A 26,074-nucleotide genomic window follows, 5' to 3' on the forward strand; every position below is an offset into this window, starting at 1 on the left:
AGGCATAACTACAACAAGACTGTGCACAAAGCCCAAAAAGGGGTGCAACAAGAGTGTCCACCTCAGGTAACCGGGGAGGCTGAGCCACTGGGCCCTGTAGGACACTTAGCACACAAAGCCAGTCTACCAACATAGGGAAGCAGACAAAATGCAAAGACAAAGAAACAGGTCACAAATGACAGAAATGGAGGACAGCAAACGACTGGATATAGAGTTCAAAACTACGGTTCTAAGATTTTTCAAGAATTTTATGGAAACTGCCGATAAATGTAGTGAGATCCTCAAGAAATCTAGTGAGACCCTCGATGTTGTGATAAAGGACCAACTAGAAATTAAGCATGCACTGACTGAAATAAAGAATATTATACAGACTCCCAACAGCAGACCAGAGGATCACAAGAATCAAGTCAAAGATTTGAAATACGAAGAAGCAAAAAACACCCAACCAGAAAAGCAAAATGAAAAAAGAATCCAAAAATATGAAGATAGTGTAAGGAGCCTCTGGGACAACTTCAAGCGTACCAACATCAGAATTATAGGGGTACCAGAAGAAGAGAGAGAGCAAGATATTGAAAACCTATTTGAAGAAATAATGGCAGAAAACTTCCCCTACCTGGTGAAAGAAATAGACTTATAAGTCCAGGAAGCGCAGAGATCCCCAAACAAAAGGAATCCAAAGAGGACCACACCAAGACACATCATAATTAAAATGCCAAGAGCAAAAGACAAAGAGAGACTCTTAAAAGCAGCAAGAGAAAAACAGTCAGTTACCTACAAGGGAGTACCCATACGACTGTCAGCTGATTTCTCAACAGAAACCATGCAGGCCAGAAGAGAGTGGCAAGAAATATTCAAAGTGATGAATAGCAAGAACCTACAACCAAGATTACTTAACCCAGCAAAGCTATCATTCAGAATTGAAGGTCAGATAAAGAGCTTCACAGATAAGAAAAAGCTAAAGGAGTTCATCACCACCAAACCAGCATTATATGAAATGCTGAGAGGTATTCTTTAAGAAGAGGAAGAAGAAAAAGGAACTCTTACCATTTGCCACAGCATGGATGGAACTAGAGAGCATTATGCTAAGTGAAATAAGCCAGTCAGAGAAGGATAAATACCACATGATCTCACTCATTTGTGGAATATAATGAACATCATAAACTGATGAACAGGGACTGATTCAGAGATGGAGAGGCATTGATTGGACTGTCGGGCCTTGAAGGGAAGGTAGGGGAGGGTGGGGGTAAGGGGGAAAGATCAACCAAAGGACTTACATGCAAGCATATAGGTCTAACCAATGGACATGAACAACAGGGGGGGGGGGGGGTGAGGGCATGAGGGGGGGGAGGGGTAACGTGGGTATAAGGACACATATGTAACATCTTAATCAATAAAAAATATATTAAAAAAATTTTTTGAATAATGGGGAGCTTTTGACTTAGCCTGATTAACCCACTCAGGGGGAGGGAAAGGGAGGAGGAGGGAATGAGCTCAGTGACCAGACCCTACCCTGGATGGGGCTGTCTCTAGGGGGGTTAACACCCTTCATTCACCAGCCCTGGAGCCAGGCAGCCTGGTTCTGCCCCTCCGGCTCTGTGGTTTAGATACATTGCCTAGCGTCTCTCTGCCTGGCTTTCGTCCTGTGTAAATGGGAGAGGCCATAGGACCCAGCTCCCACAGCTTCTGTGAAAATGCAATGCGTTAACCATAGAGTGTGCGAGACCGTGCCTGCCACTTAACTAATGCTCAGCCTCTGCCTCCAGGAGCAGAGTCTGGTACAGGACACAGACTTCCACGTGGACATGGCGGTCGGTGTGACTGGGGCGGAGAGGGGGAGGGGCTGTGGGAACCCTGAAGAAGGAGTGACCAATAGAAGAACCCTGCAAAGGCAGAGCCGGTGAGAATGGGTTTTGAGGGATGAGTAGGAGTTGACAGGCAGAGAGGGAGGTATAGTGAACGTGTGTTTTGGGTGTGGTGGCTGCACAACCTCCAACCCCTTCTCATTCGGGAGGGAGCCTCCCGTATGGAATCCTGGGTGGACACTGTCCTGGTTCCCACTGTGGAAGCGAAATGAACCAGACTCAGGTTTGGCCAATAGGCCGCTCCTGCCTGGGACTCTGAAGTGTCACATCTGGGTCAAGGGCCCCCGCAGAGTCCTGGCCAGATGCCAGGCCCTCCCCAGGCCTCCTCAGAGCTGGAACGTTCTGTCCATGCGATGAGCCCTGAGACGGAGCCGGGAAACCCCTTCACCTGGGAGGACAGTCACTTCTGTTGCTTGCGACCAAGAATTCTGAGGGACTCCCAGCAGAAAGGCCAGAATGAACACGAGGTTGTAAAGAATATAAACAGAACCACTTCAAAAGGGAGGCAGAGCTGCCGGCCGCAGAAGATTCAAGAACGGGGCACGCTCTCCTTTGGACTGACTGGGCCCAAGAACCTCGTTTCCCCAAAACTGGGAAGAGAACAAGGAAGCAGTTCTGACCACTGGGCTGATGACTGCCGGCTGCAGGGAGAGCACCGTTGGACCAGCAGGGCTCTCCGGAGGCGGCGGCGGCGGAGGCAGAGGCGGCTCCCCTCTGAGGCGGGGAGGGTGCTGCTGTTGTTGTTGTCAGGCCGCGTCTCTCCGCCTTCAAGGCCTCTTGCCCTGAAGAGAACATAGACGCAGCGGTTCTCAACCTTCCTAAAGCCCCGACCCTTTCATCCAGTTCCTCATGTTGTGGTGACCCCCAATTTCAGTGTGACAAATGGAACATAATTAAAGCATAGTGATTAATCACAAAACAATATGTAATGATATATGTGTTTTCCGATGGTCTTAGGCGACCCCTGTGAAAGGGTCGTTCGCCCCCCAAAGGGGTCGCGACCCACAGGTTGAGAACCGCTGGTCTAGAGGCTTAGGCAGGACCTGCAGCCCCGTGTGGTCTGCCTGCCCCTGTCGCACCAAGCCCCCCTCGGCTCTGCGAGGCTGTCCCACCTGCTCTCTCCTCTCCTCCTGCCCCCCCCCCCCGAAGCTGCGGACTCTCCAGCGTGTCCAGCGCCCAGGAAGGGCCCACACTGCCGGCCTTTCCTGGGACGCTCAGCGCGGTCACACGGGCCGCAGCGCCATCTGCCAGGAGGAGAGGCTCCTGGAGGAGGGAGGGCGGTGGCCGCCGCGTCCACCCACAGAGCTCATTCCTCCGCCGTGCGTTGCTCATAAGAAGGAATTAAACGTAGATCATTGTGATCACGTTCATTTAATTTAAAATTTAATTGAGTTATTTAATCCAATGTTTCTCCTGAGGGCGCTACAATTTAAAAAGCAGGACATGCCAGGCCTGTCTTGGTCCCGCAGCAGCTCCAGGTCTAGAAGCGCTGGGCACAGGCGGGGCCAAGTCCCCTCCAGGGCCGAGCCTGCGGGACACCCGCTCGGCTCTGCGGGGCCGTGCGCGGTCTCCTTGCCGGGCCCTGGGCGGCGGGGGGCGGCGGGGCAGGAATGCCCTGGGCGGAGCTGCGTCGCCTCCTCCCTCCCTGTGAGCCGCTCCCACCGGACCTAGTCCCCGGCCCTGCAGCGGCATCCGCGGGCCAGGACCTGCGCAGGGAGAGGGAGCCGTTCACCGGGCCGCACATCCGAGGCCTCGGAGCAGAACCCCGACAGGACCCCTGGTCCCCCCCGAGCCCCCCTTTCAGTGGGAACGCGCGCCCCCGGAGAGGTGCAGGGGAGGACAGGACGCGGCCGGCGGGCGCCTGGGAAGGGAGTCCTGCTGCGGAGGCTCCGCGGGTGCACCCGTCAGTGCTGGGGAGGGGACGACACCGTCCCCCCCAGTCCCCTCCCCACACAGCAGCCGAAGGGCGACCAAGTGGTGGCTGCCCCCCCTCCCCCAAGGTACCAGAGAGGCTTAAACATGGAGCGGGCAGGGGCCCTCCGTCTCAGTCCCTGGGACTTGGAGTCAGAGAGCGGGAGCCTGGACGGTGGATCAGGTCCCAGCGTCGGGGCTGCTGGCGGTGCGGCCTTCCCGGTGGTTCCCTGCTTGAGCGCAGGGTCCAGTCAGTCAGCGCGGCTCTGCCCTGCTCCTGGGGTGCCTCCCGCCTGGGGCCCTCCACCGCCTCCAGCCCGGCCTGGCACATTCCGGGCAGGTCTGCTCTGGGCCCCCTGCCCTTGTTCTGGGCTCCACGGTGGTGCCCGAGGGCACCTCTCCTGCGCTGGCCGTGTCTCCGCTGCTGTGGCCCCTTCGTGCCAGACTGAGCAAGACAGACAGATTCATCCCGCCCCGGGAGAGCCCGCCCCAGGCTAGGGGGGAGCTGGTCAGCAGACAAGAACCTAAAAATACCAGGCCTGTCAGAGTGAGAAGCAGCATGTACTGGGATCAATAAGAAGAGCTGTTGGAGGCGTCTGATTCAGGCCGAATCCCAGGGAGGCTCTGGTGAGGACAGAGGCGGGTGAGGGAGGAAGGCGTTTCTGTCCGAGCAGGTCACACAGCGCAGTGATGCCAAGTCTAAACCACGTTCTCACTTTCTGTCGGGTAGTCATCAGCCCAGTGGTCAGAACTGCTTTCTTGTTATCTTTGCATTTTTAAAGAATATACTTTTATTGATTTCAGAGAGGAAAGGAGAGGGAGAGATATAGAAACATCAATGATGCGAGAGAATCATGGATTGGCTGCCTCCTGCACACCCCACACTGAGGATGGAGCCCGCAACCCAGGCCTGTGCTCTGATCGGAAACTGAACTATGACCTGGTTCATAGGTCGACGCTCAACCACTGTGCCACGCCAGCTGGGCTTCTTTGCATCTTTTGGGAAACAGAGTCGATTAGGCCCAGCCCAAAGGTTATTTTGTGGTTTTGAACCTCTGAGGTTTGAGCACAGGTTTGAGCACGGAGGTGCGAGCAGTCCCCTGGCCAGCGGCTCTGTTACCATGACTGCGAACCAAGTAAGTGTGAAGAGCACACAGCAAGGCGAGGGGAGAGTGATGGGTGAGCGGTGGTCAAGGGCCTCTGTGCGGAGGTAGCACCTGAGCAGGGAGAGCGTCCTGGGCACCAAGGACAGGAGTGCAAAGGCCCTGGGGCAAGGCTAGCCCGGGCCAAGGCTCAGGGCAAGTGAAGTGTGGTGGGCGGGGTGGGCGCTGAGGCCCAGCTGGAGTGAGCGTTTTTGGGGGACCCTCAGACAGGTGCGGGGGGGGGCGGGAGGGAGTAGCCACAGAGGGTCTGAGAGGGGAGAGGCTGAGCTGACTTAACGAGGCTGCAAGGGCAGCCGCCCGCTCTGGCCCAGGCCTGCGGGGCGTTGTGACCGCGAGGCTCTCTCACCAGAGGTCCCAGTTCTCCGTCCTGTCAGTCCTGAGACCCCCAAGCTCAGGCCTGGGACAGGCAGCATCCAGCCCCTGCTGTCTGAGGCGGTGGAGAGCCCTGTGCCTGTGCCCTCAGCCTCAGGCGGGGAGGAGGCCCGCCGTGGGTGCGAGCACAGGGCGGGCGGCCAGGACGCGTCATGGGCTGTATCACTGTCCCGGGCCTGCGGCTGGAGCAGGTGCTTTGTGAATGTCAGTCGATCTGCACACTGGCCTCCCGCCATGGTGCCTGGACGCCCCCTGTGAGAGCGAGGGCTCCAACTGAGCCCGTTCCCAGCTCCTAACACTGGGCGGAGGGCCCTGCCCACTCCAGCGCCTTCTCTGCGGCCAGTGCTCGGCCAGGAGCTACCTGGGAAACGGTAAAGTGCCCTTTAACCCTGTAGAGGGTGTTGCAAACTGGAAGTTACTTTGTAAATTGTTTTGTAAACAGCCTTGAGCTTTGCAAACCACGAAGTTGTTTGAAACGGTAAGGCTCTCTAAACACAGGAGAGGCTGTACCGGGAGTGTCTGTGGGGAACCAGACCCAGACCTGTCACCCTGCTTCAGCAGAGCTCCCAGAAGGGCCTGTGCACCGAGGCGGGGAAGGGGCAGCCAGGACCCAGGGCTGAGGTGCAAGGGCAAAGCCCCAGACTCTACCCCCTGGATCCCCACCAGGAACCTGGGAAGGTGGCGGTGGGAGGGGCGAGGGAGGTAAGAGTTGGCCATGGGGTGTTCGGAGGCCTTGTGGGCAGGGCTCTGGGGACACGGGGATCCCAGTCGGCGTCTGGTGTCTCCAGGTGGCTGCAGGAGCGACTGGGACGCGCCCTGGGGTTCGGTGGCCTGCCCTGGGCATGCGGGTGGGACGACACACACAGGGTTTTAGACTCACTCATGCCTTCCTGCTTTGTTGTATGTTTTATTCATTAACAAAGGCTGAGCGAGCACAGTGGCAGTCAGATCTACTCGGATGAAGCCTGGCAGGCCTGGGGGAAGGGGTCCCAGGCCGGGGGTACAGTCTGTGCAAAGACCCCAAGGTAAGAACAGCCTTCATCATGGAGGGAGGCTGGGAGGGAGCAGCACAGATGTGCCTTCAAGTGTTCAGTGTGTGCCAGGAAGGGTTAGTGGGCAGAAGGCTGTCCTGGACTGGAGGCTCTTTGGCATCAGGTTGTGCTGAGGACAGGCGGGGGCCTGAGGACAGGGGCGCTGAGGTAGAGGAGAGAGGACCCCAGAGAAGATGCCCTGAGTTCCCCTGGAGGACTAGGGAGGCGCATTCTCAACCCTGAGATGTGGGTGGGCTGATCCTCCTGGCTGATGACTTGGGGGGGGCGGTAGGTGTGACCCCTTCCTGCCCAACAAGCCAGACCTGGGGCTGCAGCTGGAGTCTGAGCCCCTTTGCTAAACTGGGAGGAGCCCTTGGGTCCTGCCTTGTCCCCACGAAGGGTGTGGACCGAGAGAAAGCAGCTAAGGCGGACACGAGCGCTACAGGGACCAACCTGCTCCTGCCCAACTGCCTGAGCCACACGGCAGCCGAAGGGCGAGCTGTGCTCACGTGAGCAGTCACTCCTGCTGCTGACGGCGGTGACGGCAGTTCCCGCCCAGCCCAGACCCGAGGACCACAGGTCAGACTGGACCTTGGCAACGAGGCCTCCCTCGAGCTCCCCTCCCAGGGCACACGGCCTGGCTCCAAGCTGCTTCTCACCGTTACCAGCTGGGTGCTTGGGGCGCGTCACTTCATCTCTCCGGGCCTGTTTCTCAGAAACTGGGACAACATCCCACCTCCGTGAGCGGACAGCATCCAGGGGAGGCATCGGCAGAGCGCTCTCCCACGGCCAGGGGTCAGGCCCACCAGTGGTCAGGCCTGTGTCTGCTGCTCCGCCCAGCACCCAGCACAGGACCGGCCTCTCAGCACCGCCCGGGGGCCCTGGTGCAACCCCCTCCCCCGACCACACAGCCCGGCCCCACCCCAGGGCAGGGGTCCTTCCAGTGGCCACAGGCACTCCCGAGGCGTGGGCTCGTCACGGTGACAGTCTCACGCCACCTTCGGACCCACTTTTTTTTTTTATTAAAACAGCAAACAGGTAACTGCCCCCACCCATCAGGGACAGAACCCAGGACAGGTAGTCCTTTCTTAAAAAAAAAAGCATATATGTATATGTGTGTATATACACACCCCCACACACACACATATTATGAAAAGCTAATCTATAGCCTGCCAGGCCAGCCCCGAGGAGTGTCTCTGAGCAGAGACTGGAGGCCAACCTCCTAGAGCCACCCGAGCAGAGGTGAGTCTTGGCTGCTGGCCCCTGGGGGTGGCAGAAAACGTATGTGGCTCCACACCATGCAAAACAAACAACAACAGCAATAAAAACCCAGCCAAACCCACAAAGCAAAAGGGAAAAAGAGGATAAATTAAAAAAAAAAAGTGAAACTACGCCCCTAGTAGATGTGACAGGAGGGGCTGGGCCACAGGGTCCCGGGAGGCCTGCGTGCAGCGCCCGGCGAGGGCTCCAGCAGCTGCGTCTCCCTCAGGGGGCTTGAGGTCCACGTAGCTCACCCGTCCGCACCCCACACCACCCAGCACAGAGTCCTGAGCCAAAGTGTGCAAAGTCCATTCAGTCAAGAAGTAGAAAAATATACAACTTGAAGGCATCCGGGCGGGGCCAGGCAGTGCACAGGTGCCGGCTGCCTTCTCTGTGAGGGGCGGCAACATCTGGGGGTATCCAGGTTCCCACAAGTCCAGGGTCTTGGGGGCTGAAGACTTGGGGTCCTTGAAGCAGCAGGACAGAGGCACTGGTAGGCCCATGACGGCCACAGGGAGCCCTGACAGTCTGGTTCTTTGGCACTTGGGACCAGCCCCTCGAGTCCTCCCAGGATGCCCACGGCCAGTGGCAGTAGCTTATGGGTGTGGGCAAGCATCGCCCCGCGGAGGGCTCTGGGTTGGGGGCCCCTCTACGAGTCCTCTCCCAGGATCTTCTTCACAAAAGCAGCGATGTCTGTCTTCTTGGTTTTGTGTAAGGTGAAGAAAGGGTGCTCCTGGGGGAGGCAGGACAAGGCATGAGGAGAGGTGCTCCCGCCCCCTCCCCCCCCAGCCCAGGCCTGGTGTGCTCCCTGCGGGCAGACTCCCACGCATCCTCCTAGGACTCGCCCCAGAAAGCCCTCCCGGTTAGGACAGCAGTCACTGCCTCCTGGGCCCCCCACTAGCCATCAACGGGGAATGCCCGCTCCATCGTAGGTAAGTCCTTATTCATCCTTCCAGGCCCAGTTCAAATGTCACCTCCTCTAAGAAGCCTTCCCTGATGCCTTCAGATAAAACAGCCCAACTGCCTCCCCACCCTGCCCCTGTGGCCCTGCCTGTGTGCCCTCCACAGGGCTCAGCGTGGGCTACCTGAATGAATGACTGCAGGGCCAGCCTGAGGACCTGCTCACCTGTGCGTGGGGACGCAGCCCCCCTCCCTCCCTAGAGAGCCACCCAGCGCTGCCCCCACCACTCACCATCAGCTCCAGGTAGCTCATGCGCTCCGCAGGGTTCTTCCTCAAACTAGGAGAGAGCAGGGCAGGCTGGGGTCAGGCTGGCCTGGAGGAGGGGGTCCAGCCCCCCAGGCCAGCCAAGTCCCTGAGCCTGGGCAGCGAGGGGACACATGCTCCAGGCTCAGGGAAGAAGGAGCGGACTGTTCCGGGAGCTCCTGAGGATGGAGGGGACCCACAGGTGCAGACTCAGACTCAGGCCAAGTTCTCTGCCTCTGGGGTTTAGCTTTCTTGTCCTCTAGCAATCTAGGAAATTTCCAGTGAACCTCCTATTGAAATGATACCAAAATGCTGCCATTAGCACTCATATCCTTGGTGTCCTTCGTCAGGAGGGAAATTCCTTATCACAGGTCCCAGGAGAGGGAGCCTTGAGTGCAAGGAGTCAAGGGGATGGTGGCTGTTTGTAGAGCCTTTGTCTTCAGTCTTATTTTCTAACAAGAGAAGTAAAGGCTGTGAGTTTCCCTCTGAGTGTCTCTTTACTCATAACACACAGAGACTAACATGTCATTTTCTTACTCTTTCACTTCTGAACAGCTTGTAACTTCATTTTTCAAACGTTTTCATAAGCCAAGAGTAAGCCAGAATTCACTTGAATCTCCACGCAGCTCTCCCGTAGTTGGGACGCATTCTACCTCCTTGTGGGCAGACCACGGCCGCAGCCTGCCTGTGCCTCTCCCGTCTCCGTTCCTCAAGCACTATTTCATAAGGCTCCTGTGGGCACCCTTAGCTTGTGGAGTTCCAGACACCAATAACGTGCCTTTCTTCATGCTACTCCAGCCTGAAAAGCTCTGCTTTCTCTCGGCCTCCCTTGATTTGTCTGTGTCGGGAGGACCGTATTGAAACCCCCGAGGACCAGTGGCAGACTTCCCGGGTGCACGGCGCTGCCTCTGGGTTTGGATGTGATGTTGCTGGGGGCTATGTGCTGAGGGAGAAGGTGCCGGGCGGGCGGCCGCTGTCCGGCCAGGGCACTGCACTCACCACTGGGCAGTGAAGTCCACAAACTCCGGAGAGAAGCGGTCAGCCGGGAGCTGAGGGGATGGCTCCTCCACCACCTGCTTCAGCTGCTGGAAGGGGGTCCCCCAGGACTCGTAGGGGAACCGCAGGATGGCCATCTCGATCTGCAGGGAGGACGGGGGTGCTGTCACTCTGCATCAGCAGCAGGGCAGGTGGCCAGGGCCGCGAGGCCAGTCAGGGCTGACCCATGACACCGGGCCAAAGGTTAAAGCCAGGCGGACCCAGCAGCTGCGGCTCCAACCACCCAGCAGCAATGACGGCTCGTAGAGGAGGGCCTGCTGAGCGTGACGAGCTGACCATCCTCAGATATTCAAAAACCTGAATTCGGACGATTTCACATAAGAACCCAGGTTCCGGCTAATCTAGAAAAACCCACAGAGCTGCAGCCGAGTCACCTGTCCCTGAGGCAGCAGCAGGCACAGGATTCGGACCGGCAGCAGCTCGCTGGTCACAGGTCACTGCCCCCCAAACATCTCCCTCACGGCTCCCTAATGTCCCCCTAACACCTCTGCCAGATCTGAGCAGCTGCTGCTACAGAGGCGGCAGGTGGAAGCGAAAGACGCTCTTACCCATCTCCCCAAGGCCCTAGAGGAGATGTCGGACCCCGAGGCCCACACTCAATCGCTCCTTCCCAGCAACACCTGCTCCAGGCCCATTGGGTATGGAGTCTGCAGCCCCTCCTCCTCCATCGCCCCCACGACCCACCCCAAGCCCTGCAAGACCCATTCCCAGCCTCCTCCTCCATCGCCCCCACACACCCCTCCCCCTGCAAGACCCATTCCCAGCCTCCTCCTCCATCGCCCCCACACACCCCTCCCCCTGCAAGACCCATTCCCAGCCTCCTCCTCCATCGCCCCCACACACCCCTCCCCCGCAAGACCCATTCCCAGCCTCCTCCTCCATCGCCCCCACACACCCCTCCCCCTGCAAGACCCATTCCCAGCCTCCTCCTCCATCGCCCCCACACACCCCTCCCCCTGCAAGACCCATTCCCAGCCTCCTCCTCCATCGCCCCCACACACCCCTCCCCCGCAAGACCCATTCCCAGCCTCCTCCTCCATCGCCCCCACACGCCCCTCCCCCCCCTGCAAGACCCATTCCCAGCCTCCTCCTCCATCGCCCCCACGACCCACCCCTCCCCCCCTGCAAGACCCATTCCCAGCCTCCTCCTCCATCGCCCCCACACACCTCTCCCCTGCCTGCAAGACCCATTCCCAGCCTCCTCCTCCATCGCCCCCACACACCTCTCCCCTGCCTGCAAGGCCCATTCCCAGCCTCCTTCTCCATCGCCCCCACACACCTCTCCCCTGCCTGCAAGGCCCATTCCCAGCCTCCTCCTCCAGAAACCTTCTCCTCTCCCCATCGTGGGTTCTCCCTGACCCCCTGGATGTATGGCCGCCATAGGTCTGTCCATCCTGCTGGGCATGGACCTAGGCTCCCTGCATCTGGCTTTGGGGCCCGCTCTGCACCCAGGCCAGCCCCTGGCTCACACCTCGCTGCCTTGGCAGGAAGTCACTGTAGAACACACTGGCCAGCTTATGACCAACTCTGAGCTCAATTTTCACTGCCGGAGTGAAAACACCAAATCAGGTCCACACAGGCCCCGCCTGAAACTGCACAGTCGTCCCAACGGCAGGCGTGATGCACAGCAGAGGCCGCAACTCAAACACACGCTCGTGCTGGCAGCCGGCACCCAACAGCTCGCCACCTGCTGTGCTAAGAAAGAGCCTTCCCATGAGGCTGACGGCCCCTTTCCAGCCGAGACACACACCCCCTGAGACGAGGCTATGCACAGCGCAATGGGCGTGGGTGTGGTTCTGTGTGTGTGTGTGTGTGTGTGTGTGTGTGTGAGAGTGTGAGTATGTGTGTGTGTATGAGTGCGTGTGTATGAGTGTGTATGTATGAGTGTGTGTATGTGTGTGTGAGTGTGTGTGTGTGAGTGTGAGAGTATGTGTGTATGTGTGAGTGTGTGTGTGTATGTGTATGTGTGTGTGAGTATGAGTGTATGTGTGTGTGAGTGTGTGTGTGAGTGTATATGAGTGTGTGTGTGTGTGAGTATATGAGTGTGTGTGTGTATGTGTGTGTAAGTGTGTGTGTATGTGTGTGTATGTGTGAGTGTATGTGTGTGTGAGTGTGTGTGTATATGAGTGTGTGTGTGAGAGTATGTGTGTATGTGTGCGTGTGTATGTGTGTGTGAGTGTGTGTGTATATGAGTGTGTGTGTGTGAGTGTGAGTGTGTGAGTGTGTGTGTATATGAGTGTGTGTGTGTGAGTGTGAGTGTGTGTTAGTGTGTGTGTGAGTGTGTGTATGTGTGTGTGTGAGTGTGAGTGTGTGTGTATATGTGTGTGTGTGTGAGTGTGTGTGTATATGAGTGTGAGTGTGTGTGTATATGAGTGTGTGTGTGTGTATGAGTGTGTGAGTGTATGTGTGTGAGTGTGTGTGTGTGTGTGAGTGTGTGTGTCTGTGAGTGTGAGTGTGAGTGTGTGTGTGTGTGTGTTCACAGGACAAACTCAGGCCGTGCTCCTAAAATGTCTACTGAGTCCAATAAGCAGCAGCGAGGCCCTGCATGGGCTGCCAGAGAAGGGCCCAGAGGCCACCCAGAGCTGATCATCAGAAACACGGAAACACGTCCAACCCTGTCCGGCCCTCCCTTCCTGGTCCTCCTCTCTAAGGAGCTCAACAAACTGGAAAACAAACAAAGCAAAGCCTTGAGCACAGAGGAGCAGTGAGCACTGCAGGACCAGTGTCCACCTCTGGCCTGTGGGTGCTCCTCTCCACCTCAAACAGGAAACCGTTTACCGGGTGGCGTGGCTCAGGGCTTGAGCATCGACCTATGAACCAGGAGGTCATGGTTCGATTCCCGGTCAGGGCACATGCCTGGGTTGTGGGTAGGGGTGTGCAGGAGGCAGCCAATCAATGATTCTCTCTCATCATGGGTGTTTCTCTCTCCCCCTCTTCCTTCCTCTCTGAAATCAATAAAAATATTTTTTTGAAGAGTTTAACTGTAGCATTAAGGAACATTGAAGGTATCACCAGTTCCTCCATTTTGTCTGACAAAATGACTGATTCTCAGTCACTGTGAATAGACACAGGTTATAAAATTACAATCATACAGTGATGGGGAGGGTTATGGCAACTGCAGCACCAGTAAAATCTAAGACCTCCAATGACCCTGACACTTATCTAGCCTCCCCAACCCTGGCCCCAGGCTCACCCCCAGGGAGGGGTCAATGTCACCGAGGGCACTCCCTTCATTATACCGTCATTTGGGGCACGTTTCAGAGTGAAGCCAACACTTTCTCCGGGGCCTGAACTATTTGACGACCCCCGAAACGCTCCCCGACCGTGTGCCCCTGCCTGGCCCCCGCCAGCCCGCAGGCCCAGCCCGGGTACCATGGTGATGCCGAGGCTCCAGACATCGGACTTCACGTTGTAGCCCTTCTGGTTCAGCTCCGGGTTGATCCTCTCGGGCTGTGAGAAGGACCAGGGAGGCATCAACACCCCTCCATGTGCGGGTAGGGGCCCGCACAGGGGTGCCTCCCGGGGACAGGTGAGGAAATTGAGGCCAGGGAGGGTCAGGGTCATATGGTGGAAGCCTAACCCTTGCCTCAAAGGCGCCCCGATGGGGACTGAGAAGAGCACCTCCAGGACACTGGCGGGGGGGCCTGCACAGACCCCCGAGCTACCTCCGCGTGGGGGTCCATAAAATCTGTCCTCCAATGGGTGCTCCAGGGCAGGACTGCTAACCAGAGGGACAGGCCCTGGGCAGGCTGGGTGGTGGCGCCACCTCTGAGGGGCAGAGGACCCTCCATGTGGTCCAGGAGTGGGGGTAAGGGCTACTCACGGCCATGTAGGGCTTGCAGCCGGCATCCATCGTCTTGGCCACAGAATCCACCAAGTAGCCGCTGATCCCGAAGTCACACATCTTCACGTGGCCCTCCTTGTTGATGAGGACGTTCGAAGGCTTTACATCTGCAGGAACAGAAGAGCTGCTCAGCCCAGGGGCCCCCCACACCCCAGCCATTTGGGCAGACACTGCAGGGCCAGGGAGCATGTGAGGGACCGAGGCTCCAGGAGGCTCTGCCCGAGCCCCAGGCCACAGCTGGGGACGACCAGTGAGGATGCACTCCAGCCACTGGCCCCGAGTGAAAGGAAGCCAGGGCTTCGCTGCCGTCCCCGACGGCATCCAGTGCCGTCCTCAGCCTGTGGACGGGAGGCTCCTCCTGTCTATGCAGCCGCACCCTTCCCAGCTCAGCCTCTAGCTCTGATGTCTTCTCAGGCTGGAGTGCGGGAGTTACCACTGAGGGTGAGACCTGGAAACCACCCGAGTGTCCACACCCAAGAGCCAGCAGGTTCGCAGGAGGCTCAGGGCAGCAGCTAACACAACAGGGGCGGGTCTGCAGGCGAACACAGAGCCCCCCCACTCCCCCCATCCGGAGCAGGCTGCACAGTGGGCAATCTCAGCAAACGCACCCCCTGCTCCCCATGAGCTGCCTCCAGGACCTGGGTGGAATAGAAACGCCCAGAGAAAGGTCTGGAAGGTTCCATGCTGACCTGTCAGCAGGGCTGAGCTGCGGTGAGGAAGGCCACAGAGGGGCCAAAGGGCTTAGTCTAGTTAACTCTGTAAGAAGCAGCACATCCTGGTAAGAGAACCACCAAGAATAATGAGCAGGAAGGAACTACAGCCTACACAGCCTGGGGAGCTCAGAAACATGAGGCCAAGGGAAGGAGGCTGGACAGAGGCACGGCGTGGAGGCAATGGACATGAAGTTCAAGAACAAGACAAACCAATCAATGTTGGGGGGTGGGGTCAGACGAGGAGCATTGGGGGATGTGGGGTGCAGGGGACCAGCCAGAAAGGGCCAAGGGAACTTTCCAGGATGGAGGGGAGGGGGAAGCATCCTGTATCTTCCCAGGGTGGGGGTTACATGGTATAAACTCTGAGCCAGTGGTTCTCAACCTTCCTGATGCCGCGACCCTTTAATACAGTTCCTCATGTGGTGGTGACCCCCAACCATAAAATTATTTTCGTTGCTACTTCATAACTGTCATGTTGCTACTGCTATGCATCGTCATGTAAATATCTGATATGCAGGATGTATTTTCAGGGGTCGCAACCCACAGGTTGAGAACCACTGCCAGACTCATAGAAGAGTAGCTACAGAGCAATATGCAAACAATAGGTCCAGACAAAACCAGTCAGCTGCTGGCAGCCCGCCTAGACCTGGCTCGGAGCTCAGCAAACCTGGGGGGTGGGGCGAGGTGGATCACCCAAGTGGCTGGGACTGGCTCTGGGTGGAGACAGAGGAAAATGGCTGGAGACGTGCAGCAGCCTCAGGGAGAGCCTCAGCCATGAATCCAGCACACACATCCCTGCGGATCCCTCCCTGAGCTCGCAGGCTCCTCTTGGAAAGGGAGAGGCACCCCACCTCGCAGGACGGGCTGAGACCCTGCATGGGGGTGGCCTGGGGCCTCCCTGGTGGCCGCGGCGGGCACTGACCTCTGTGAATGACGGACAGCTTGCTGTGCAGGTGCTCCAGGGCCCTCACTACCTGTGCACAGGACAGAGAACAGAGTGATGCCAGGACAGCGCAGTAACCCCGCCCACCCGTGCCCACCCATCTCCCTTACTCACACACCCAGCCCCCATCAACCCAGGCTCCTGCCCACATCCGACCTTTGCCCTAGACACCTGGCCTCCTGCTTTTCTCCCACCAGCCAAGTGGGCAGGGTCTTGGGCCCACACGTTCACCAGGAAATGATGTACTGGAAACCACTGCAGAAATCTGGGCCCATGACCCCCAAGGGGCCATGGCCACTCCCTCCCAGGCTCTTGGGTGAAACCCAGCCTTGGCAGCCTCCCGGCTCCTTCCCCTCCCCCTCCCCCCCGCAGAGCTCTTCCCCTCAGCGCCCGGCTGGGTATGTTCAGTCCCAGAGGCAGCCAGAAGCAAACGGCACAGCCAGACCCATTTCCTTGTCTGCTCTGCTGCCTGGACACTGGAGCCCAGTGCTGCTACCTCCTCGAGCAATGCTCACCCTCAAAAGCTGGGGGCTGGGGAAGAGGTGAGGGATGAAGCAAGAAAGAAAAGACTCAGAGACAGAGACAACATGTGGTGACTGCCAGAGGGAGGGGGTAGGGGTAGAAGAGGGTGAAGGGGGAATAAATGGTGATGAAAGAGACTTGACTTGGGGTGAACACACAACACAATGTACAGAAGATGGGCTGCAGAACTGTATACCTGAAACCTATATAACTTTATTAACTAACGTCACCCTAATAAACTCAATACAAATGAACAACTAAGTAAATAGATAAATGGGGGGGAGGGCAAACTTCTGGATGTGACCCTTTCTTCCCCTTTCTCCCTGCTTAGCGCACCTCCCTGAGCCGCCTCGGGCCTGTCAGCTGAGGAAGCTGTGAACACTAAGTCCCTTTAAAATGCCCCAGGAGCCCTGGCCGGTGTGGCTCATCGGATAGAGCGTCGGGCTGCGGACTGAAAGGTCCCAGGTTCAATTCCGGTCAAGGGCATGTACCTTGGTTGCAGGCACATCCCCAGTAGGGGGTGTGCAGGAGGCAGCTGATGGATGTTTCTCTCTCATGGATGTTTCTAACTAACTATCCCTCTCCCTTCCTCTATGTAAAAAATCAATAAAATATATATTTTTTTTAAAAAAATACAAATAAAATAAAATGCCCCAGGAGCCTGGGCGTTGCACACAGGGTCTAGAGGCCCTGGAGCTGCCAGATCTGTGTGTCTCTGGGAGCCCAAGGCTGCAGGGTTTCCTCAGCAAAGGCTCTGGCCCAGAGTGGAGGCGCTGGGCCCCTGGGGGCAGGTGCCCAGGTTCAGGGCCACACTGGGGCCCAGCTCAACCCAAGACACCACCATCAGACTGGGCTTCGTGCCTGCTGGGCCAGGCCAAGGCCTCTGGCTATGGACCTGGAACTCCCAGCCCGCCCCAGCCCCCTGGCCCAGCCCTGAGGCCACTTACAGACACAGCAATCTCCCCCAGAATGTCCTCGGGGATCGTCATGCCTTTCTCAAGCACCTTCCGGTAGAACTTGTCCAGGGACGTGTCCATGAGCTCCATGCAGATCCACACGTCTCCCTGGGGCGGGAGGTGGGCGTCCAGAGGTCAGCTCAGGCCCAGGGCTGCCCTGAGCCAGGCCTCTGGCTGATACACCTGCCTCTCCCCCAGCTCCTCCCATCCTGCCTCCCAAAGCCTCCGGACCTGCCCACTTCTCCGCCTTCCTGGCTGCACAACAGCCTCCCCCCCTGTCCCGCCCCCACCCCCCCCCCACCCCCGTCACCTCTGGGCTCACCTATCGGATCCCTAAGTCCACGGTAATTTCCAGGAAGAAGTCACTAAAACACTGGGTCCCTCCAACAGCCACTTCCACGACCTGGCCATGACCCAGCCCCACAAAGCCTCCGGCTTCAGCCCTGGTGGCCCTACCACACGGGGACCCAGCTCTGACCCTGACAGACAGGTCCCTCCTCCCCGTGATGCCTGCCTCCCCCGCCTCTGCACCTTTCAGGACAGCCTTCTCCTCAGGTACCCACAGGCCTCTGGGCCCCCTGCCAGCTCTGACCCAGCACACGGGGGCTCCGAGCAGCACGGGGATGGAGCCTGGCCTGGCACACAATGGGTCTGGACACTCAACAAGCTCAGGGACCCACTCGGTGCTCAGAGTGAGGCGGGGCCAGGAGCCCGACCTCCCCTGAACCAGGTGGCAACCACCACTGCGTACAAGAGCACCTAACCTGGCTCCCGCTCTGTCCACACTCCATGGCCAACACCCCAGCAGGAGCCCATCCTCCCAGCTCCAAGGCCACACCCTGCTTCACCCAGTCCCTGCCCACATCCACCCCCCACACACCCCCACAGCTGCCCCACCCGGAGCCCACCCTACAGCCAGGATGCTGCTCAGGCAGGTGGTCACCCCACCTGGTGGCACATGCACTGAACGCCAGGCCCCCGGCCACACCATTTCAACATGACAACCTTGTGAGGTGGGTACAATTACTGGTCTCATTTCATAGACAAGGAAACTGAAGCAGGAAGCAAAGAAGACAGGCGTCTGGCTCTGAGGCCTGCGCTCTCCAGAGCCCTGCCCTGCTGTCCACAGACAGGCAGGGCCCGTTCACTCCTGTGCCCAGCACCCGGCACTCAGGGGCACTCAGCAAGTGTCTGCTGGGGCCCAGAATGACCGGAAGTGGCTTCAGGCTGGGGCCTGGGGGCAAGTGTGTGACAGAGGGAAGACAGGGTGTCTGAGCTGCTAGCCCCTAGCCTAGCACCCGCCTCCCTCACTCCTGCCAAGGCCCACCTCTCGGAAGAGGGCCCCGTAGAAGGTGACGGTGTAGAAACAGTCGACCGTGCGCATGTTCACGTCCAAGTCCATGAGCAGGCGTTTCTGCTCCTGGGAGTTCACGGTGGCCCGGATCCGCTGCCAGTGAGAGGGCCGCAGGTCAGGGGCCACGGAAAGGAGGCGAGCCACCACCATCCTCAGCCCCACACCTCCTTCAGGCAGCTTCCCAGGTGTCCTGTGGCCCAGTGCTCCCTGGCAGGGCAGGACCCTGCTTACCTTCACAGCCATGATGGTGCCGCTCTGGGCGTGCCGCACCTTCTCCACCACCCCATAGGCTCCACGCCCGAGCTCCGAGATGGTCACCAGGTCATCGGCCTCCACCTCAAAGTTCTTAGGGAATAGAAGAGAGAGAAGGTTGGTGGTCAAAAGCCAGGAGCTGGCCCTGCCTCCTTCAGTGGAGACAGCTGGGGCAGCGGGAAGGGAAGACAGCCAGCCGGTCAGACCTGGATCCAAGTCCTGCACCAGCCTCTCCTGCTGTGCGACCCAGGACAAGTCCTTCCCTCTCTGAGCATCACCCCCACCTACAGAGCAGGCGCAGCACCAGTGCCCAGGACAGTCTGTGAAGTGCCCCCTGCAGGCACAGGGGGCTCCAGGGAGGCCCTTTCCCTCTTGCTCCCCACCCTACTCAGAAGGGTAGACTGAATTATTCAATTTGCTGAGTGCCTACTATGCGCAAGTCCGTTTTAGGCACTGGAGACACAAAGAAAGAACAAGGCCTTGCCCTCACAGGAAGCAGCGTGGCGTGGGCCATCTGTTCTCTCATGCTCGCCCTCTCTTGCAGGAGGCAGACCCAAAAGAAATAAGCAAGTAGATGAACTGGCCATCAAACAGGGACGAGGTCAGGGAGGAGAAATAAGCCTGAAAGGAGCTGTCTGCAGGGAGAGGCCTCCATAGTGAGGTCTCTGCCTAGAGCCCCCACTGTGTCTCGTGGGTCCAGCGGGGTCCCTGACCAGGACTCGCAGTCCCTGCCCGGCCGTCTGGAACCTGTGGGACTCAGGTTCCAGAATGCACCCAGGAGTCGGGCAGGGGACTGCATGCCCCACACAGTCCCCACGGGTGATGTGGGGACAGACTCTGAGGTAAGGAAGCTCAGCAGGGCCCCAGGAGAAGGCCACTGTGCCCTTCCGAAGGGACAGTCAGTGTGAGGCTCGGGCCCACAGCCAGCGTCCAAGGAGCTGGGCTCCGCTGGAGCCCACAGCACCTCTCCTGGCCCTAGGGGTCAGCTTGGGCCCTAAGGGGTCAGCTCGGGCCCTACGGGGTCAGCTCGGGCCCTAGGGGGTCAGCTCGGGCCCTAGGGGTCAGCTCGGGCCCCTTCGAGGAAAAGCCTAAGCCCAGGCTTCAGCCAGCACCTACCCTGTCTCCAATGGTGATGAAGGTCCGAGAGTCCAGGTTCCTAGGGGGGCTTTAGGGAGAACACAGATCCCATGAGTCTCTGAGAACCACACCCTTCCCAGCAGAGAAGGGGCCAACCTGGGGCCAGAGGCATGACCATCCCCAGGAGGTGGCACTCCTCAAGGCCCCTCCTCTCGCCCTGTGCACCTGCTGTGCCAGGTGCCAGGTGCCCTCTCCACCTGAGGTGGGAGAAGAGCACAGTCCGGACCCAGATGCCGCGAGCCCCAGGCCGCGACCGCGCAGAGGGCTCCGCAGGGGCTCTGCCGGGCCCACAACCCCTCCATGCCCCGTCCACTGGGGCCCCTCCAAGAGGCCCCCCAGGCTGAGCCCAGGGAGAAACTGAGGCAGACTCACGTGGGGTTGGGCGCGGGCGGCTTGGACACACAGGATATCCGTAAGTCCTTCTTCTTCTTGGCCTTTCCTGAAAGGGAGGAGCGAGGCAGCTGAGACAGTGTCCCAGGCCCAACCTGAGCCGTGGGAACTGAGCCTCCCCGGGCGGCGCTGATTGGATGGGCATCCATCAAGCAGAGCTGTCAGCTCCCAGTCGAGCTGCCTCCCCTCCCTGAGCCTCAGTTTCCCCATCTGTCATGTCAGGGGTGGCTGGGGAACGTGGAGCAGATGCACGCTGGGGAGCACCTGGCTGCACCAGAGCCGTCCTCCTGCCCCTCAGGTTCTGCCTTTGCTGGCCCTCAAAGGGACTCCCCGGAAGCCCAGTCTCCTCATCAGGGTGCCGGGCAGGCCTGAGCCCTGAGGCCACGCCTCTCTCACTCCCACCCCGGAGAACAGGCGAGGGCTTGGCCTTCTGCGCCCGCCCCCGTGGATGATGTCCATGCCTCTCGGAACAGCCGAGTGTGGCCGGGTCCTGGGCAGGAGGTCATGTGATGCTCAGAGACTCCGCCTTGGGCACAGTGTGGGGGGGGGGGGGGGGCGGGGGGGGGGGCGGACACGGCAGAGGGCACCTCCTTAGGCCCCCTTTTCAAGGCCCAGGAAACAAGGTGGGGACCTCAGGGAGCCTGTAGGTGAGGAGTCAGGCAGCCTGGGACCACAACCCTCGCTCCCAGCTCCCAGCACCCAGACAGGGCTATGGTTCCCAGAGAAGGGAGGGGCCTTGCCCAGGTCACTGAGCGCCTGGGTGGCCGAGGGAGGACTAGACCATGACTTCCCGAAGCTCCCACCCACCCGGCACAGCCCTGCACCTGCTCTGCCCCCACCCGCTCCTCACAGCCCTGCACCTGCTCTGCCCCCACCTGCCAGGCACAGCTACCTCTGACACTGGCCCGGAGAACTTGGAACCGCCCGGCTCTGTGCCGCCTGCCGCGGGTGCGTGGAGCACCGAGCCCCTCTGAGCCAGGTTCCACTCCCAGCTCCGCCATGTCCCACATGTGGCCTCAGCGCCTCCCCGGGACCCCTGCACGGGGCTCCGTGCTCAGGCCCCGCAGCCAGGCCCTCTGGCCCCCCTGCCAGTGACGGGATGGGGTTGTTATTGCCGCTGGGAAGATGAGGCCGGCCCAGCTGTCCTCAGGCTTCTGAATCACCAGGAAACAGAACAGCCCGTGGAGATGGCCCCCATGTCTGTGCTGTTGTCGGGGGGCAGAGCACAGCAGTCTCCACAGAAGCCGCCTCAGGGACCCCCAGGTGCCAGGCCAAGTTCGGACCCCATCTTCGCCCCTACAGGGTGGTGACCTCAGTGTCCTCCTCCGCCCTCGGGGACGCACACAGCACACACTCCGCCTCCATCAACGCCACTGCCCGTCTAGCCTGGCCCAGCGGCCTCGGGCATACGTTTCCATAAACAGCAATGGCGGCTGCACAGCTGTTATCCCGGGCGCTGCCAGCTGCTCCCCTGGCCCTGGGTGCACCAGGCACCTAGGCACGACCTCACATCTGAGGTGCCTTCACCCCACTGCACAGAGAGGTGAGGTGGATGGGTGTCAGGGGCTGAGTGGGTCTCCAAAGCTTTCATCCATCCAAGGAGCCTGCCAGTCACGTGTGTGGCCCCACTGCCCCCAAAGGGAGGAAATCGTAGCCCACTTTATTTGGGGAAACTGAGGCTCCAAGGTGAAGTCCTTGCAGTGAGTCGGGGGTCTGTCTAGGAAGCACTCCTGGACTTGCTGACTCAGAGACACAAGCAGCCCAGCCAGCGGCTCACAGTCCCTCCTACAGGGAGTTTCGCAGAGGGACAGGCCCATCACACCAGCGCTGCCAGTGTTGCCTTTGGTGTGTGGCAGCCTGCGGCTGAGAACAAAGCGGGACCCTCCTCTCTGCACCTCAAAGTCTGAATCTGCAGAGAGGACCTCAGGGACATGCCCAGCAACCAGCAAGGTGGGTCTCCTCTGTGGGCCCGGGCACGGGGTGGGCACACAGCACGGGGTCTCCTCTTGGGCCTGGGCACAGGGTGGGCACACAGCACAGGGTCTTCTCTTGGGCCTGGGCAGGGGGTGGGCACACAGCACGGGGTCTTCTCTTGGGCCTGGGCACGGGGTGGGCACACAGCACAGGGTCTTCTCTTGGGCCTGGGCAGGGGGTGGGCACACAGCACAGGGTCTCCTCTGTGGGCCTGGGCACGGGGTGGGCACACAGCACGGGGTCTCCTCTTGGGCCTGGGCACAGGGTGGGCACACAGCACAGGGTCTTCTCTTGGGCCTGGGCAGGGGGTGGGCACACAGCACAGGGTCTCCTCTGTGGGCCTGGGCACGGGGTGGGCACACAGCACGGGGTCTCCTCTTGGGCCCGGGCACGGGGTGGGCACACAGCACGGGGTCTCCTCTGTGGGCCTGGGCACGGGGTGGGCACACAGCACGGGGTCTCCTCTTGGGCCCGGGCACGGGGTGGGCACACAGCACGGGGTCTCCTCTTGGGCCTGGGCAGGGGGTGGGCACACAGCACGGGGTCTCCTCTTGGGCCTGGGCAGGGGGTGGGCACACAGCACGGGGTCTCCTCTTGGGCCTGGGCAGGGGGTGGGCACACAGCACGGGGTCTCCTCTGTGGGCCTGGGCACGGGGTGGGCACACAGCACGGGGTCTCCTCTTGGGCCTGGGCAGGGGGTGGGCACACAGCACGGGGTCTCCTCTTGGGCCTGGGCAGGGGGTGGGCACACAGCACGGGGTCTCCTCTGTGGGCCTGGGCACGGGGTGGGCACACAGCACGGGGTCTCCTCTGTGGGCCTGGGCAGGGGGTGGGCACACAGCACGGGGTCTCCTCTGTGGGCCTGGGCACGGGGTGGGCACACAGCACGGGGTCCTGTCAGAGACCAGACACGGCCGCCGGGGTTAGAGGCCGCTCCACAGAGGGTACATTTCGTCCTAAGCAATGAGAATCTGTGGAGCCTTGTATTCTTGACTTGAGGCTTTTGTAATTAGAAGTGAGACATTTTATGTTTAAAGTGAATAACCAACACGGGCCTGCCGGGGCCTCTCCACAGCCGCCTCTCCCGCCTTCCTTGGCTCCGCCTGCGCGCCTGCCTCCCGCCCCAGGACGAGAATGTCCTAAGATGGGCGCCCTCACCGAGCCTCGGGTCCCCTGTGTATCGGGAGCTTGCACACCTGAGCCAGGCCAGGGCGTGAGGAGGACGTGGGGCACAGGCACTCGGTGAAGGGGCCGCACGTCTGCTTCCCTCCGGCCCTGGGGGGACAGAGGTGCTGCGAGCACATGGTCGGGGCGGAGGGGAGGGGCATGGTCAGGCCCTCAGGGTCATCAGGCTGCATCTGGGGTGACATGGTCTCCCTGGGGCTTTGCCACCTGTGGGAAGGAGACGGCCCAGAAACAGGCCATAGGCCACCAGCTGCTGCCACTCTTCGCCATGGACGTCAGCACTGGGCCCAGATGGCCAGGCCGCCCAGGGCTGCCCAGGTGCGAGGCTACTGTGGCAACCGTCGCCACCACAAACAGAGTGTCATAGGCCACCACAAGCACAACCAGCCAGCCAGCCTTGGCGGGCACAGCACCAGGAGTCTTGTCCTCAGCCTGCACCGCCTCCCAGCAGGCCCACAGGCCGGGGACAAGAACTCAGCCATGGCCTGCAACACCCGGACGTAAAGAGAGGCGCCTGGACTCAGACACAGCTCCCGCCATCTTGCAGCCCTGCCATCATCTCCTTCCACTCACTGTCTCTGAAAGAAGCCACCTTCTCCCCCAGCTCAGGGCCTCTGCACATTCTGTTCCCTCTGCCTAGAATGTTCTCCCCGACCCTCACCTGCACCTGCTCAGAGAGGCTCTCCTGGTGGCTCCCGCTAGGCCCCCGACTGATGGCTCCCTGGCGTCCAGCTGGCCTCTCTCCTGTCACTTCCCGCAAGTCTCCTTCACAGCCGCTATGAGAGGCAGCTGGAGCCCCGCAGCCACGCCCCGGCAAGGGCTGCACCTCCATGTGCTATGCGGTGACAGACCGGCCCCCAGGGCTGAGTGTGTCCAATGCGGTGATCAGTGCCATGCCTTAGCAGCGCCTGCCGCGTGGCAGATCAGATGGAACCACCTGGAAACCCCCAGGACCCAAGGTCACGCCAGGCCCCGGCCCCAGAAGGTCACTCTGGTGACACCTGCAGCAGCCCCACAGGGAAGGGCTTCCTGTGTCTGTGACCGAAGGGTTCAGAGCAGACGGGTGGACCACGTCACAGAGGGAGAGTGTGTCGGAGCCGATGGGAAGGCGGGTCTGCTGGCTTCAATGACCAAACACCAACCGAGAGCCTGAGAGGGGCCTCCCCACCCCCCACCCCCGCCACCCGTCCCCAGGCCTGGGGGGGGTTCTAACTAAACACATCTGTGCCTCTCTCTCGAGTCAATCCTGGGGGCAGAGGGTGGGCAACCCTCACCATGAACCCTGCCCGGGGCTCCGCTCACAAAGGCCCCCCACCACATCCCACTCAGTCATATCCAGTCTCCAATGACAAAGGCAATGCTCCCATGTGTATTCTTCCCCTCCTGTGGGATAGTGAGTGCTCCTCATGAACCCCGACTCCATGGAGAGGTCCTGGGCCCCGTGTCCATCCCCTCAGGTAAAGGGAGGTGGGGGAGACCAGATGTCCAGAGGCTCCCCATGCTCCTTCCCAACCTGTCTCACTCAGCTGGTCACCTCTATCCTGTGGGGGACCCTTAGAGAGAGGTCGCCAAGGCCAACACACTCCCGGGGCGCTGGTGGGGAAGTGAGGCCCAAGAAGGGGAGGGCAGGCTCTCAGGGGCTCACTAGCCCATGCCCAGCATTTGACGTTCATTATCTCCACTCACTGCAGTCATCACACCAGCTCCTGGGGGAGGTGCTCGGAGCCCCCGGTGCATGGAGAGGGGAGACACTGAGGCTGGAGCCCCTCCTACGGCATCCCTCCCTCAGCGAGGCCCCTGGGGGGTCTCGGGGTCACCCCAGTCAGGCCCTGGCAGGCGGCAAGGACAGGCCTGTCACTCAGGCAGCGGCCAGTGGGTCCCCAGTGCCGCAGGCAGCACCCTTCCCCTGAGGCCTGAGAGGATGGAAGGCTCTCTACTTACCTACACATGCCAGGCCTGGCACCTGCCAGTCACCAGCTGTGCCCCGGCAACAGGGGAGCAGTGGGCGAGGCTGTGGGGAATGCTCAACCCCAGGCCCTGGCCTCCCAGGCCCCTGGTCCCCGCTCATCCCTTCCCCTCTCAGGCCTTTCTCATCTGCAAAGCGCCTGATGAGGATTCTTTCTGCCCTCCTCACGGCACCCGTGTGCTCTGCAACGAGCAGACGGGGGCCTCAACGCCCCAGGCTACACTCCAATCACGGCAAGCATCAGTGTCTGAGGACATTCTAATCGTCACAACTTGGGGGTGCTGTTGGCATCCAGTGGGTAAAGGCCAGAGCTGCTGTTTCACAGCCCACAACGCACACCCAGCCCCCACCACCGAGATCCAGCCCCCCAAAACTGACCACACCCTGGTCATGTGCTCAGTGGTTAGCGCATCTGTCTGAGCCCAGAAGGTCATGGGTTCGATTCCCAGGCAAGGGCGCATGCCCGGGTTGCAGGTTCGATCCCCGGCCCCAGTCAGGGCACATGCAGGAAGCAGCTGATCAATGTGTCTCTCTCACATTGATGTTTCTCTTTCTCTCTCTCTCTCCCCCCACCTCTCTCCCGTCCTTCCACTCTCTCCAGAGATCAATGGAAAAAAGATCCTCAGGTAAGGATTAAAAGAAAACAAACAGCTGACCACGGAAGCACAGACTAACAGTGAAGTCAGTTTACATAACACGTACACAGATTCCAAACGTGCTATGTGCGCTGAAGAGAACGAAGTGGGGCCGAGGAGCCTCGGGGACTCTTGAGGGAAGATCTGAGCTAAGGCGGACTTGGGGGGAGGAGACAGCTGTGGAAAGCTCTAGAGCAGTGGTTCTCAACCTTCCTAATGCCGTGACCCTTTAATACAGTTGCTCATGTTGTGGTGACCCCCAACCATAAAATTATTTTCGTTGCTACTTCATAACTGTAATTTTGCTACTGTTATGAATCATCGTGTAAATATCTGACATGCAG

General features: G+C 59.8%; 1 protein-coding gene across 2 annotated transcripts in view; it reads right to left on the reverse strand.

Moving 5' to 3' along the window:
* Window positions 1-7,338: 7,338 nt before the first annotated feature.
* The window catches only part of MAP2K3 (mitogen-activated protein kinase kinase 3), a 29,486-nt gene continuing 10,750 nt past the window's right edge, over window positions 7,339-26,074 (reverse strand). For both annotated transcript variants that reach the window (XM_070395539.1, XM_070395540.1), the window contains exons 2-12: window positions 19,953-20,019; window positions 19,560-19,608; window positions 18,423-18,536; window positions 18,165-18,284; window positions 16,829-16,945; window positions 15,339-15,390; window positions 13,683-13,810; window positions 13,232-13,309; window positions 9,803-9,942; window positions 8,792-8,837; window positions 7,339-8,332 (exon numbers count right to left, since the gene is read on the reverse strand). In XM_070395539.1, coding sequence (XP_070251640.1) covers window positions 8,249-8,332; window positions 8,792-8,837; window positions 9,803-9,942; window positions 13,232-13,309; window positions 13,683-13,810; window positions 15,339-15,390; window positions 16,829-16,945; window positions 18,165-18,284; window positions 18,423-18,536; window positions 19,560-19,608; window positions 19,953-20,019 — 995 coding nt within the window. In that variant the 3' untranslated portion in view covers window positions 7,339-8,248. The remainder of the gene's footprint in view (window positions 8,333-8,791; window positions 8,838-9,802; window positions 9,943-13,231; window positions 13,310-13,682; window positions 13,811-15,338; window positions 15,391-16,828; window positions 16,946-18,164; window positions 18,285-18,422; window positions 18,537-19,559; window positions 19,609-19,952; window positions 20,020-26,074) is intronic.

The sequence above is a fragment of the Myotis yumanensis genome, unplaced genomic scaffold (assembly GCF_028538775.1).
Source record: "Myotis yumanensis isolate MYYU_CA2020_CCGP unplaced genomic scaffold, mMyoYum1.0.hap1 SCAF_16, whole genome shotgun sequence".
NCBI classification, from domain to species: Eukaryota; Metazoa; Chordata; class Mammalia; order Chiroptera; family Vespertilionidae; genus Myotis; species Myotis yumanensis.